Source organism: Alligator mississippiensis, chromosome 8, assembly GCF_030867095.1.
Source record: "Alligator mississippiensis isolate rAllMis1 chromosome 8, rAllMis1, whole genome shotgun sequence".
Classification (NCBI taxonomy): domain Eukaryota; kingdom Metazoa; phylum Chordata; order Crocodylia; family Alligatoridae; genus Alligator; species Alligator mississippiensis.
The window spans coordinates 78,438,629-78,454,488 of record NC_081831.1 but is presented as its reverse complement, the minus strand read 5'-3'; the positions used below and the strand labels follow the sequence as shown (position 1 = coordinate 78,454,488).

The following is a 15,860-nucleotide window of genomic DNA, read 5'->3' as shown; positions in this document are numbered from 1 at the left end:
CTTTGCCCCCCACTGAAGGCAATAGCAAGTCTCCCCTTGTGTTTAGTGGAGACAAAACTGCAGAAAACCCCATGCCAATCATTGCAGGACAGTGTACATCTTTTCCCTGCGCGTTTTGGACACGGAAGTAGTGATCCAGGGTTTGAAGGGAGCTGGTGCAGGGTAGTGGCCCATGCTTGGTTCCTGCAGTGTCTAACCTTGCACTGACTGTGCCTGAACTAGGGGCCTGCACTTGAAGATTGTTTCCCCGGGTAGCTAAATTGATGCAAAACATCCCCTGAAGGGCTCTGCTGAGACATGGACGATGCACCAGGTGGAAGCAACAGGTGTGTACAGCAACCCATCAAGGCTTCATCGGACGAGGTGACCACAATGATCCCGCCAGACCTGTTGCTCATGAAGTCAGTAACAAACTGCGTTTGTGGTGGGTGAGCAGCGCTGTTGTTCTCAATAAACTACCCACAGTCGGCCCTCGCGTCACAAGCGGTGACGCCAGAGGCACAGTACGAGGATGATCGTCACTGAAGTTGCAGCAAGAGGTCAAATGATGGGATCTCTGCCTGCAGCTCCATCTCAGACAGTTGTTATCATCACTGTCGCTGCAAAAACACTCTTTAGCCTGGCAAAAGGGGGTGATTTTTTTTTTTTTTTAATGCTGCTGAATCAACCCGCAATAATATATGCTCTGATACCTGATGCCACCAGGTCCTGATATTGTTGCATGATGTTAAAAACCTGCCAGGGCTTGATCAGAGGTGACTGCACCCTGAAGGACCCCTGAGGGCCATTCTGGTCTGAGCCGCACCTCTGTCAAACTGGCCTTCACCCACACTCCCAGGAGTGCAGTTAAGATCAGAATCTCACCCATTCTAGCTAGAAGCACTAATTCCAGCATAAAATAGGGTAAGGGAGTTCCCAGTTGCCTCCTCTTTCTAATTTAACACTCTCCTATTTGATTTGAGGTCACAGTTTGCATGGGAGCAGCACTTAACCCCAGCTGAATCACCTGGGTTCACACTCAGGGTAGAGTTTGCCCCACAGTCTTCAAGCCATCCACCCATTCCCGGCTGACCTCACCCAGCCAAGCTTTTGCAATCTCATCAGCTGGCAGCACAACAAAGATAAGGAGCTAAGCACCCAGTCCTCCATCCTGCCACACCCAGGGCTCCCAAAAGTCTCCCCCCACCCGCCCCATGCACCAGTGCTCTTCTGTTCAAGCAGGTTGCTAATTGTGCAAGGCAAACATGCACATTGCCATAAAACCATGGAAAGTTTGACATCCTGGTGTGGGGTGGCCCAGCTGAGCCCCAGGGAAGGAGAGCCGACTCCCAGGAGTGCAGCCATGCTTTCAATTGCTTAAATACTGTTGCTAAGTGATAAAGAAATCAGAGTTAGTCTATATGGCATCAGTCTACCTTGCCTTTGGCCAGACTTCACATGAACAGGGCTAACTACCTGTCTTTGTTAAATGATCTCAGCTGCTAAACCTCTCTGCATGAACTTACTGGATTTTGCTAAACCTTGGTTCAGAGATGATACCTTTTATTAGACCAACTGAGAAATTGCAAAAAAAAAAAAAAAAAAAAAAAAAAAAAAAATTTCCTGCAAGCTTTCTGGCTCATACACCCTTCACCAGGCTCAGGGAAAGTTAAAGACGGTAAAAAGTCCCCATATGGATTTTGCTATTGGCCTTTCCTAGCCCACAAATGGCTGCATGGTATCAGCTGACTTGAAGCAAAAGGGGACAGGGAAAATAAATCCTTTATTTAGACAAGGTCATGTCTCTCATGCGGTAAGCCTCACACCGTTCAGATGCCAGAGAGTTATGCTGGATGCATGCACTAGGCACCTGTTAGGATGGTATTGTGTGCAACTCTTTGCAAAGGAGATGGGTTGTAAGCTCTTGGAGGTTTATTCAGACAGCACAGCATAAATCTCCAGACTTTAACCAGTGAGCAGCCATAAGAATATGCTGTTCAGAATGAAAGAGCTGAATGACTCCCATAGCCAATTACATGGTCACTGAATCATGAAAAGACAGGGCTCCTGGAATTTTGCAGCTGCTAGTGGATTCAACGGATGTGACACAGCAGCAACAAACTCAGCTACAAGTTGCCCAAGTGCAGAATCGCAGGCAAAATGAGATCAACTTCCCATAGGCAGAACGAGCCTAGAGGTTTTGCTGATGAAAACGCAGGGATCTGACTGCCGTTGTCTCTCGTTTTCCCCCAGTCTGTTCCAAAGAGCCCTCTCTTTCTACCTTACATTGCTGTCATGTGTAGATAGGGGAAAATGATCCGTTTGTTTGGAGGAAATGCGTGCTATTCGAGGCATGCCGCACACTAAAACCGGATGCTTTCCCAAGGATGGTAAGCTCAGCATTCAGGCTTGGTGTTTGGTTGTGTCTCTTTAAATCACAAACACTTCAGTGAATACAAATGATTGGATTTATAGAGCAATCAATTGGAAGTTCTGTTTGTTGGTAACAGAAACCATCTCCTGAATAGACCTGGACACTAAGACCTTATCCGCTCTAGAGAGAGGGGAAGGAGATGTCCTTCTTGGTCCCCAGGTGCCCAAAGGCATCTCCCCCCTACCCCCACCCCCCCAAAAAAGCGCCTCCCATGGTGCACTAGTGCTCAAGCAGGTTGTTAATGTGTGCAAGGCAAATACGCACATTGCCATAAGACCATAGAAAGTCTGACGTTTTAGTGTGGGGTGGCCCGTCTGAGACACATGTGCCCCAAAGGTGCATGATGGATCGGGGAGGGGGCAGGGAGCAGAAAGCAGAGCAGCAGATTGGGCACCAGATCAGGCAGGGAAGGGAATTGGATTGGCACTTGGGGAGGGCACGGGGATTAAGTTATGGTAACTTGCCAAAAAGATTACCCCCCTCCCCGCCTCTTCTAATTCCTCTTTGCAACTGTGTTGCCTAGTGATTAAAGCAGAAGTCAGGGAAGCTGGGTTTTGTTCCTGGGTCTTGCCTTTGCAAGCTACATTATTACCCTGTGCGCCTCAGTTTCCCCAGCTGCATAAAATGAAAACAATGATACAGACCCCTTTATAGATATAGATATCTATATAGATATCTATATCTATAGATATCTATATATGTATACTTTATATATATATAAAGTATACATATATAGATATATATAAAGGGGTCTTTATAGATATACTTATATAAAGGGGTCTATATACATATACTTTATATATATATATAAAGTATATATATCTATATAGATATATATAAAGGGGTCTGTATCATTGTTATATATATATAAAATTGTATATAACATTGTATATATATATAACATTGTGTGTGTATGTATGTGTGTATATATATATATATATATATATATATATATATATATATATATATACTGTGAGATTTATTGATGTGAGAAGTGATCCAGAAGGACCAGGTATCCAGGTTGAAGCCACATTGGTCTAGAGGAAAAGGCAATCAGGACTCATGGTAGAGGTGAGATCTTTTATTAGACCAAGAAGATTTTTGCAAAAAAAATGGCTTGAATTGCATACTTTCGGGCACAAACGCCCTTCATCAGGCATTGAAGAAAAGATTGTAAAAGTTCTCCTGGGTAGAAAGGAAAGTTCATATTTCATAGGATTTCACAGAGGAGTCAATAGATGGAAAACTCCTCCTCTGGGCAGTCAGTTCAGAGCTGGTCTGGAGCCTCTCACCTCCTTCAAGAATCTGTGAGGATGCAGATTACCTTGAAACAAAGGCAGGAACATTTCCTCTGTGAACTCTTATGAAATATGAACTTTCCTTTCTACCCAGGAGAACTTTTACAATCTTTTCTCCAATGCCTGATGAAGGGGGTTTGTGCCCGAAAGCTGGCAATTGAAGATGTTTTGGTTTTTTTGCAAAAATCTTGTGGGTCTAATAAAAGACATCACCTCTACTACGAGTCCTGATTGCCAGAAGGACCAGGAATTATTACCATTGCTTCCATACAGCAGCTCCCATGTCTGAGTAACTTGTGTGGGAGTGCGCAATCTCTTGTGCCTTCGTCAAGCAAATCCATTCTTTTACAAAGGCCTGTGAGCTCTAGTGTTGAAATGCCTAGGTTAAAGCAGGAGAACAATAAAGAGAAACTTACTGGAAACAAAAGGCAACTGGCCAGTACGAGTTCATTGAGCAGACTAAATCATACATGCTAGAGGAGGGACATAGCCCCGAGGCAGCAGCACATCTCACTGCCAGTAAAGGCTTATTCCCTACAGTACATAATGCCTTGTCCAGTCCAACTTTATTTATCTGAAGTGATGGGGTATTTCCCTGGGGAGAATCTAATTCCTCTCATTTTGATTTCCCTGATTGTCCCTTTCTTAAATCCAACCAATTGCTCCCACTACATGGCCCAAACTTGCTTCTCTTTCTATTGCATCCTGCTTGCATCCTTCAGAAATGGTGCAGACGTCTCATCATGCCCCCCTTTAGTCACTGAGCAGTCCCAGGCATCCCCAGCTTTCTTTAGAAATCTCTCTCTCCAGTCTCATCCCATTCCTGATGTTGTTCTCTCTGTCAATGCAGTGCCCAGAAATAAATGCAGTGTCCCAGAGGCATTCTCACAAGAGCCACACACAAGTATGCACACACAATACATACATATCTGATAAATGGGGTGTATGTGTGTGTATTTATATACACATGTGGGTATATATTTATATACGTGTGTGTGTGTGTATATATATATATGGATATGGTATCGAGGGATGTGTGTGTAGGTTGTAGCCATGTTGGTCTAAGGACAAAGGCAGACAAGGTTCTTTGGGTGAATCTGATATCTTTTATTAGACCAACTGAAACAGTTGGGAAATTTTTTTTTCCGACTATTTAAGTTGGTCTAATAAAAGATATCAGATTCACCCAAAGAACCTTGTCTACCTGTGTATATATATATACACACACACACATATGTATAAATACACACCCATATATATACACACGTACACACACATGTATATAATTCCATACCTACATCCAGTTACATATAATCCCAAGGAGCTCAGGTCCTCAGGCAAATAGGTACAGAATCTAGATTTTAATGATTTAAAAAGCTTGACAGCCCAGCCCCTTGGGAAGAGCCTGGAAAATGCAAATGCAGCCAGCTGCTTTTGGATTCACCAGAATGAGCATCACTAGCCATCTTCCCTTCCCTAGTTACCACAACAAGGCCATTAACACTGATGACCCATTATAGTCTCTTAAATGCCAATATTGTCAACCATTTAACAGTTGATCTTGCTAATAGATAACCAAAACCCACCTAAACCACTTGCCCAGTGCAAGGAAAGGCTAGTCTGCCCAGACTGATGTCCCATAGGAAGCTGTTATTCTCAATAACTGAAGAGCTGCAAAGTCAATGAATATTGATTGTCTGTCCATCTACTCTCCATTATTACTCGCCTTCAACAAATCAGCAGCAAAACCGGAAGCTGACCGTGCATTCAAGTAAACAGTGAGAAGCAATGTGTCAGATGAGGGAGAGAGTTACAGATGTGTAAGTGTGTTTTCTATAAAAACGGGCCCAGCAGTCGTTTGTCTGAACGAGTGGAGTATCTGCCAATAATCCATCCAGCTCGTCACATCCATAGGAGTACCTCACGGGCCTGTGTAAATGCCATATGAATGAGACCTGAGGAAGGGCACTTGTTGCCTGGAACCGTGTCCAACAGCTCTCTCAACTGTCCAGTTGGTCCAATAAAAGATATCCCCCAAATCCTCACCTCTCGGCTAGATGTTTACAGGATGGATATGCATATGCCATGCTAAAGTGTCTCGTTCTGTTGCAACATAGCCCACGTGTTCATATGACTCTGCATTCATGTATTTTTCTAGATACCAAGAGCTCTCAGACACTCACTCGAACCTTGGCATGGCACGTTTCAGCAACCACGTGCCCATATTTTGGTAGGGTCTCCATTCGCTGTCCATCCTCTGTTGCCGTCACATGCTGCATCTTTCCAGGGCAGGTTGGAAGGACTGTGGAGGAAATCCTGGCTCCATTGAAGCCAGTGGGAATTTTGTCACTGATTTTATTGAGGCCACCCTGTGTCTTATTACAGGCTCACACATTTTTAGACCAGAATGAGTCATTATGCTCACCCAACCTGACCCTTATGGTAAAGTTTAGGCCACTGACTCCCCACAGCAGCTCTTGGAGAGAAGAGAATTATTCTTCCCTACTGCATAAGTGAACACTATGGGGCCTATTGGCTTGCTACTCGTATTATGAGGCAGGCACCTACCATGCAATAAATAATAATACCACCTACCAGAAGAGACGGCAAACTAGAGATGCCCGGTGCAGATTCGGGCCAGTCTTTTTCCAAATCCTCTCCCTGCCCGGCAATTTTGGGGAGAAGTGCCAGCAGTTCTCTATTGTCCCTGCTCATTAGCCACAACTGATTTTTCTGTTGTGTGGGTACTTCAAGGGAAGGATTTGCTGGAGCCTGGTCGAGCTGTACCTATTGAAAGAGGAAACATATGACATGCAGAAAAAAAATCTCATTGTTCTCTCCCCAGCTTTACATCATCCTTGGCAATGAAGCATACACATTTCAAGGTGATAAACTCCTTTCACTCCATTATTTTTTAGTCTTCCCCTTCCATCTCCATTATTCTTATCTTGCTCCTTTTCAACTTTGTTAAAGGGACTCATAAAAAAATGCTAATCTTGTGATGATACTTGCCTCTCTGCTTTTTGCTAAACTACTGTGCCCGTTGCAAGGGAAGAGAGCAACATTTCCAATAAGATGATACAAACCTGGTTTAGAATTGGTACAGATGGACAGAGTTGCCTAGTCTACCATATACCAAACAATGGATAGGGCCCTCCTAGCCAACCCTTCCTCCCTTTCTTCTCCTGACCCAACCACAGCTATCCTCACAAGTCTCCAGCTGGGTTGGTAGGCAGCTCTCTTCCCTGCAACCAGCCAAATACATCTGCCATCCTGCAACTGCACCGTGTACAATTAAACCATTTCCTGCCAGGTGCCTTCACATCAGAGTAAGTCTTCATGAGCCAGGGCTAGATGGGGGGTCTCCTAAAATAATAGTGAATAGCTTCCTCCATATTATTGCCTGGGAATGAAGTCCTACCTTGTTCAAGCTTAAAAACGCTGGCTCTCCAAAAGCAGAATCCTTTCTGGTTTACTTAATCACATGCACCTGATCAGGATGGAGGGTGACTCCATGAGGGTTAGGGAACCTCCATACATTCAAGGTCCACTGTATTTTGGGGACATGAGCAATCTTCACTGCCTGTGCATGCACAATGGTAATTGCCCCACAAACCTCCATCACCCCAATGCTGACATGTGATCAAACAACACTAGCGGACTAGCCACAGACATATAACACTTGGGAGTAGCCATATTCCAGGTGATAACACAACCATCCCCTCTTAGACCAGCTGTCTTACACAGCTGCATCAGCTGGCCTGGAGGCTGCAGATATACCACTTTTCAAACCAGGAGGTTTTTTTCGGGGAGCTAAGAGCACCTCTGCACAGGGACCCAGGAAGGACCTTTGCTTTCCCACAACAAAAAACCTCCTAATCAACACAGTGTAATGCTGCACACATGGCATCTGATCCCAGATGTCTCAGATCCCATTCAAGAGAGTGCAGCACCAAAGGAGGCTTTGCCATGCGGCCCAGCCCACCCAGGTATTCAAAAATCACATGCTTGGCAGTCAAGACATAGCATTTGTGTATCCTGGTGACAATCTCCAGGCTTTGAAAGCCAAGATCTGCCAGACATCACAGCTAGATGTTGAGGGAGAAGCCTGTTATCACTAGTCTATGTGGAGGGGGGGAAGGAGAAATGCAACACCCAGTAGCCTAGTTTGAAGAACGACTGTTTTCCCCCCAAAATCCCTTTACAATCATCTACTGCCCTGGCTGTGAGCCAACCCATTTATTAAAAAGTCTCCTAGCATGGAGTATAGACAAGGCTCCATCTGCAGCAAGTGGTGTAAACTTGGAAGAGTAGGCCAAAGTGCATGCATATGCACACATGCCAGGAAGTTTATGTATATAGATATGTATGAATATATCCTGTCTTCATCATGATACCCAGACTGCAAGGGATTAGTGGGGTTGGAGTGTACCCACGATGATCCCGGAAATGTGCAAGAAACAATGTTGGTCCAATAAAAGTGATTACCAAAAACACTTTCATTCATGCTGCTTTCCTGCCCTTGTTCAGCTCCAACAGTACTCACAAATGCCTTCTTACCTGTTTTATCCATCACAGTCTGCAAAACAACACCTCTTTGCCTCTGCATGGAATAATAAAAATATATAAATGTCTTTAAATTGTTATGGAGGACTTAAATATGACTTTCTAGCTTACAGAGTGCGAGAGAAACAAAATATACCTAAGGGAGCCTAAACAGAAGTCTTTCTTTTTAACTTTGATCAACAAGAGGTTTTCCGACTAGGGAGCTTGGTATAATGCAATGAAGATGAAATCAGTGCCAAGGGTCTTATCCTGAAATTTTTACTCAAGCAAAGTCCCTACAGATTTCTGAGAATATTTTTTTTCCTTGAATAAGAAATTCGAGGACAGTCACTGGGTCAGTCTGACACATGTCCACCACCATGTTCTGTCTCTTCCCTTCATATTATATCTAGGTCTGTCGTTTCTGAAATCATTACATCGAGCTGTATGAAATGAAGATGTGTAACCCGGTATAAGCACCGTGCAATCACTGCTCTGCTGTTTCCTATGTACTGCGGAGAACGGCCACGTGATATCCCACGTAGATAGAGATCAAGAGAAAACCTCACCAAAGCCAAAAGTCCCTATCACAAGCCTCAGAAAGATGTAGATGACAGAAACATCGTGTTTTTACTGTTCTACGCTTATTCCCACGCCTCCCAGTCCCCCTAGCTCATCTTGTAAACTTGTGGGAGAGTGTCCATGTGGGATTTTAGTACCCTTGTGACTACAGCAATTTAGTGTAAATTCACTTAAGCACAATTACAGCAAATTAAATCATGCTTAAATCCATGTAGCTTCATCTGGTAATATACTAAATTAGGCTCCCTGGGAATAAGCATAGTTTAAAATCAGCTGACAAGACAACACGATACCTATGGTACTAAGGACAACTTTCCCAAGAGTGACTCCCTTTGCTCTGATCAAGTGAAACAAATTGAGTCTGATCTATCTGTATCACCCCTGTCATAGTATCACTGATCCCAGGTATAGATGGATTGATTCTTAAAATATTCCCCCTCTGTAGAGTAGGTAAATATTATTGTACATGCAGGGAAATTAAGGCACAGAAATATTAGGATGTGCCCAGGGTCACATGCAAAGTCTGTGGAAGAGAGAGAAATAGGATCCTGATCTGACTAGCAACACTGACCTAGACATGGGAATTGGATAATAGATATTACTGCGAAATAAATTATGCCATGGTATTTATTCTGGATAGGTATGTGTGTGTGTGTGGACACTGTTCCCAAAACAAAAGTCACTCCTCAAAAGTCCCTTTATTCTGGAATTATTATTGTACCCAGCACTGACAAGAAAAAGGGTCATTTGGAAACTCTTCTGGAATAGCTTTGGCAGAATCTTTTATTCCAGGACAACGGCTCCAGTCGGCTCTGGGGGTGCAGGTCTGTTCCCTACTAACCAGACCTCTTGTCTACAGGAGAAAACAAAATGCAAAATTAAAATTAAAAAAAAAATTGGTTGCAAGTTTTTAAATGCTCAGGCTTCCCGCACCTTAGGGAGGGAAGGCCTGATCTTACACCCTTCAAGTCCTTGTTAACAATGACATACCTTCCCTTATGCAGAATTGGGCCCTATACAGGCAGGCAGGAAGTCAGCATGATTATCTCAGTCAAAGAGAAAATCCAGGGTGCTGGGCTGCTGACCCTGGACAGGACTTCCACTTTACTTCTATTTATTCAGTCCTATCAGATAATCTATGTCCTCACTTAGCATCAGCAGATAGGGAGGGAGACGCACACACGCACACAGATATTTTAATGGAAAAGTGCTTTGTACATTAATAAGGCTGGGTGTTCCTGAAGAAGTGATTTGTTTCCCTTTTTGGAAAGTGAAAGCACTGATTTTTTAATCCTTTGGATCACAGAATCACGGACAACGAGGGCTGAAAGGGACCTCAGGAGGTCACATCTAGTCCAAACCCCTGCTCAAAGCAGGACCAGCCCCAACTAGATCACCCCAGCCAAGTCTGCTAACTCCGAACCCAGCAAATGTTTTATAATTCCAATGGAACGATCCTCTCCGAACGCACAGAAATGTTAGAGGGGGAAAAATACCCCAAGTTTTGACCTGCTTGGTAACTATCCCTGTCTTATGAAGTCCACTTGCCGTTTCTGGGTTGGGGAGCAGGTAGCCCACAGAGCACAACTCCATCTGCAGCGTCTTTTTGGACTCTACAGCCAGATTAGCAGCACCACCGAGTGTGACGTTCTCTCCTTGGTTTCAACAGAGTGTTAACATAGAAGCCTAAATATTTTCCTTACACATAAATGCTGGCACTGTTAACCGTTGCACCACCATTCACCCAGAGACGCCGGATAGGCCTGCACAGATGCTGAAAGGAAAACTATGCGGGAGTCCTTTGCAGAGCCAACGGGTCATTTATGGCTTTATTTGTCAGCTCTCTCCCAACTTTCCCAGAGCACCGAGAATTCAAAGGCATGTGCGGATGGGTCCAGTATAAGTTTAAAAGCAAATCCCAGGACCAGTGCAATGAATGCACCATAATTATTTTAAGGGGATGATAGAGGGACCTTGGGGCTGAGATTGCCTTTCAGAAACAGCTTGTGCTGAGGAAAGGAGGCCCCTGGAGAGAAGCCAGTGTGCCCTGAGGCCTGTGAAAAATAAACGTGTTGGGGCAATGGCAGCAGCCCAGAGCCTCATTGAGCAGGGGCAGTTCATCTTTTGCTTTTACTGTTGCAAAGCATCTGGGCTTGGCTTTGCATCTCTTTTCTGCCAGGCAGCTTGGTGTAAATCAAAGCCAAGCACCTTGAGAAAGAGCTGCTGTTGGGGGAGTCGGATGGGTCAGGGTTACTTTTAGGTCAACGGGTGACCAGCAGTGCTAAGGCAGTGCTGCCAGGGGAAGCAGTGCTAGTGCCCAGGGCTCCCCTTCACCTGCCGCAGGGGCATGAACCCAGCTGGGACAAGCAAACGTCCCCCCAGGGTGGCAGGACAAGCCTCACCTGATCAGGAAATGCTGCTGGAATTTGGCCCCAAGCCGTGGCTGGGAATGGCACAGGGCCCCTTGCCCCGAGGAAGATGCTCTCCAGTGCCAGCGGCAACTGGGCTTGATTGAAGGTGGTTTGGGTGCCCAGCAGAGACCGGGAGCTGGTTTTCATTCCAACAGGGCCAGTGCTCCCCACAGCCTGGCCACAGCCCCCCGGGAAGGGAGAGGGGGTTTGGGACCTCCCCCGTCTGCTTGGCATCCCCACAGCTTCTGAGTCGTCCCTTGTCTGCAAGACACGTGTGTGTGTGTGTGTGTGTGTGTGCGTGCACACGTGTGTGGGCCTGATACCTTGGGGGAGATAAGTGTGTGCGTGCACATGTGCATGTGTGCCTGCTTCACTGGGGGAAGTGGGTATGTGTGTGAGTGCATGTGCCTGATATACTGCGGGAGCAAGGTGTGTGTGTGTGTGCGCACATATGCATGTGCCTGATACACTGGGGGAGCTAGGTATGTGTGTGCATGTGCCTGATATACTGGGGGAGCAAGGTGTGTGTGCATATATGTGTGTGTGTGCACACATGTGCATGTGCCTGATTCACTGGGGGAGCTAAGTGTGTGTGTATATGTGTGTCTGATACACTGGGGGAGCTAGGGTGTGTAGGGTGGTGAGCATGTGTGTCCCCGGGAGAGCTGGCTTCGCTGCAGGATGCGTGCCCCCGGCAAGTCCCTTTCCCCGACGTGCCCCGAAAGCAGCCGGGATGGGATGAAACACAGCTCCGGCCGGAGCAGGTGTGAGTGCGGGGAGGCTCCGACCAGACGAGAAAACAAGTCCCCTTGGTGAAACAAGTGCCTTCAAGGGGAGGCTGTCGGTGAGCAGCTGCGGGGCTGCAAGGGGCGATGCTGCACCCCCGCAGCGGCAGAGCACGGCCCCACCGCAGCCCGGCTTCCCATTTACAAAATAAACCCCGGGGGCCGGGGTGCACACTCGGGACGTGCAGCCGAGCAGGGGTGCTCCGGCTTGGGCTGTGATCGCAGAGCCGGGCCGGGAAAAGTTTCCCCGGAGCCTGCGAAAGCCCCCGCGGACAGGAGAGGTTTGGGCCGGGTGGACGGGGCGGACAGACCCCCAGAGCCTGCTCCTTCGGGGCAGCGGAGCCGGAGCACATCGGTGGGTCGGAGCTGGAGGCACTTGAAGCGTGTTTTCTCTTTGCACAGAAGCCCTGGCCAAGCGGGAGGAGCAGGGAAGAGCCCAGGAGTCGCACCAGAAATTCCCTGGGTGCAAAACCGGCTCCTCCAGCCCGCGGGAGGCTGCAGGCGGGAGGCTTTGTTGGGTTGTTTTTTTCCTCTCCTTCCCAAAATGGGTGGGGAGAAAAAAAACCCAACACCCTTGTGCAGAAGCCCCGGCTCCTTGCGCTGCTCAACCCCAAAAGCAGGACAGCAAAAGAGGTGGGGAAAGGCTCCCGGAGCCACGTCCCTGTTGCAGCGAGAAGCCGAGCGCACTGCCCTGGAAATTTAAAACAAAACAAAAAGTTGGAAACTTTGAGTCTTGCCGTGAGCACTGGAGGGCGGCCAGGGTCCCCACCCCCCCTCGAGCGCGATAGAAGCGATTTATGTCAGAAGCTGAGGTTTCGAGACTTTTTAATGCCATGAAATACAAAGCGGGAACGCACTAGGGGTAGGGATGGGACCTGGGAGAAATACCCCCGCGGCCTCTTGTCAAGACAAAAAAAGTCCAATAAAAATACTAGTTAAACTCAAGGGAAAGGCGACGTGATTTATTTCCCCTCGGGACGCCGGCAACTATTCATTTTTAATAAGGTCTAATTAAGGGTTTCCCGGCGGCTCGCTCTCCTGCTATTTCGCATCAACCCTTGGTGAACAAACACATCCAAGCGAGGACTGGCCCCTGCCCCCGGGAAGCAGGATCTCTCCCGGCTCGGGGTGCAACAAGTAGCTGATCCGAGCAAACCCGAGCAGGGCAGGAACAACGAGGGGGCGAGCTGGAGGGCCCCGATCCGCCCCGTCGGTGCCGGGGGCGGAGGGAGATGCCCCGGGGTGGAAACTGACCAGGGCTGGAGTTTTCCCAGCACAAGGACGTGTCCGAGCCTCTCCACGCAGCAGCAAAAAGTTGGAGAAGTGGGGAAAAAATAAAAATAAAATAATAATAATAAAAAAAAGACTGCTCCGTCTGTCCCCAAACCAGATCTCCGCCTCCCTCGCAGCCCCCTCCAGGCACCAGCTCGGTGCCCGGAGAAAGGAGGACACTGGTCTTTGTCTCAAGTCAAAACAACATCGAGCTCTCACGCAAAAAAATAAAAAAGATAAAATTAAATAAAAATACAGACACCATCGAAGCACATAAAACAAAACGAGACCCGACCACGGATCCCCCCCTCTTCCCCCGGTACAAACCGCCAAGAGACGCTGGAGGGGCCTGTTACAAAATTTATTGATCTCTCTCGTTTGGGGGCGAGGGGAGGAGGGAGGGAGGGGGGAGCTCAAAAGAGAAAGGAGTCTTTTCAGAAACCCAAAAAAACAGACGAAACGAAACCGTTTGCTTCTTGGGCTGATATGTCCGAACAAAATAATAATAATAATAAAAAAAAAACAAAACAGGTTCACAGCAAAAAATCCACCAACCGATTTACAGAAGTTTTTTTTTTTGTTTGCTTTTTTTTTTGTTTTTTACACAATAAAAAGGAGGAGGACGACAAAATCCCAGGCACACACAAAACTTGCTATAAATAAAAAAAGCCTTGGCGCTCGCGACCCGCACAGATCTTCCCCCCGCCCCCGCCCTGCCCGCAACAAAATTCAGTGTTATATATTTTTATATATATATATAAAAAACAAAAACAAACCTAAAAAAAAAAAAAGTTAAAGAGGAAGCTACACAGATTTGGGATCAAAGCCCCCCTAGCCCAGCCAGCCTGGAGGAGACGCGGCAGGGGAGAACCAAGCCATGTGTAAACATCGGAGCTGGGGGTCGAGGGTGAGACCCCCCGAGGGCACAAGAGACCCGAGGGCACAAGAGACAAGGACCTGGGTGTTGGGTTTTTTTTCGTTGAAAAATAAAATATTCATAGGAGACCCGGAGAAGGGGCAGAAGAGGCGCTGCGGGCAGCTCGCTGGGTCCCAGAGGAGGGTGGGAGACACGTCGGGGCACCTTAGATGTGAGTCAGCGGCACCGTGCCGTTCACCCCAGTCCCGGCGCTCTGGTAGTGCTGGTGCACGCTGTGCAACCTGCTGCCTTGCAGGCTGGAAGGGTCTGTGGCGTCCCCCCCGGGCGGGAGATACATGCTGATCATATCCCGCAGGTCTCCCAGGCAGGCCCGCTGCGAGTGCGAGGCGATGGCGGGCGGCGGCGAGCTGGGCTCGGATTTCACCGCGGAGCCCATGGAGCCCAGGCTCATGGCCGTGCCGGGCTGCTGGCCGTAGGCGGCGGGGGACATGCTGTAGGTGGAAGCAGCGTTCATGTACGTCTGGGCCGTGGACATCATGGGGCTGTACTGCAGCGCGGGCACGTCGTAGCGGTGCATCTGCTGCAGCTGCGGGCTGCTCATGCCCGGGTGCTGGCTGTAGCCCAGCTGCTCGGGCATCAGCGAGTAGGCGCCGTTGCTCCAGCCGTTCATGTGCGCGTAGGTGTCCAGGCGCTGCCCCACGCCCACGGGGCTGCTCACCGCGCCGCCCGGCCCGGGGGCCAGCAGGTTGCCGGGCAGCGAGTACTTGTCCTTCTTGAGCAAAGTCTTGGTCTTCCTGCGGGGCCGGTATTTGTAATCCGGGTACTCCTTCATGTGCACGGCCCGCAGCCGCTTGGCCTCGTCGATGAAGGGCCGCTTCTCCGCGTCGCTCAGCAGCTTCCAGTCGGCGCCCAGGCGCTTGCTGATCTCCGAGTTGTGCATTTTGGGGTTCTCCTGGGCCATCTTGCGGCGCTGCCCGCGGGACCACACCATGAAGGCGTTCATGGGCCGCTTCACCCGGTCCTGCTCCGACGCCGCCCCGCTGCCTCCTCCTCCTCCTCCACCGCCACCTCCACCGCCGCCTCCTCCACCCTTGCTGCTGCCCGGAGGCGCCGCGTTGCTGCCCGCGCCTCCCGGGGCAGCCTGCGGGCTCTTGAGGTCGGTCTCCAGCAGGCTGTACATGGCCGGGGCCGGCAGCAGGTGAGCCAGCGTGGCGGGGATGCGGGTCGCGCCCGACGGCGGCGGCGGCGGCTGCAGCTCGGCTCGGGGCTCCGTCCCGGCGCGGCAGCCTCTCCCGGGGGCTTTGATTGACGGCCTATAAATGAGCCCCCGGCGGCCAATCAGCGAGCGGCTCCCGACAGGCCCCTGACGGAGGGGGCAAGGACCAGCTGGTTTGAAATGGGGCAAAAGGAGGGGGTTGCCGTCGGGGGGCACCCCCCCCTCGCAGCAAGCTTGATGCAAGTGGGGCACCCGGGAGCATGCACCCCCCCCCAATATGCAGCTAGTGCTTGGGGGGGTCTAAGTCCTCCCCCCCCCCAACTTCCAAAAAAAGTCCCGTCTTGGCCACTTTGTTTTTCCACTTGGCTGCCCCCGGAGGGGCGGGACGGGGCGGTGCTCGCAAACCCGCCCCGGTTTCATGGCAACGGACAAGTCCCCTCGGAGCTAAAGAAAAGTTTTTT

The 15,860-nt window shown here is 48.8% G+C and overlaps 1 protein-coding gene across 1 annotated transcript; it reads right to left on the bottom strand.

Moving 5' to 3' along the window:
• Positions 1-12,842: 12,842 nt before the first annotated feature.
• SOX3 (SRY-box transcription factor 3) lies at positions 12,843-15,490 on the bottom strand. The gene has a single exon (XM_006274478.4). It carries the CDS (start codon positions 15,361-15,363, stop codon positions 14,389-14,391), a length of 975 nt encoding a protein of 324 aa, XP_006274540.1. The 5' UTR covers positions 15,364-15,490; the 3' UTR covers positions 12,843-14,388.
• Positions 15,491-15,860: the final 370 nt, after the last annotated feature.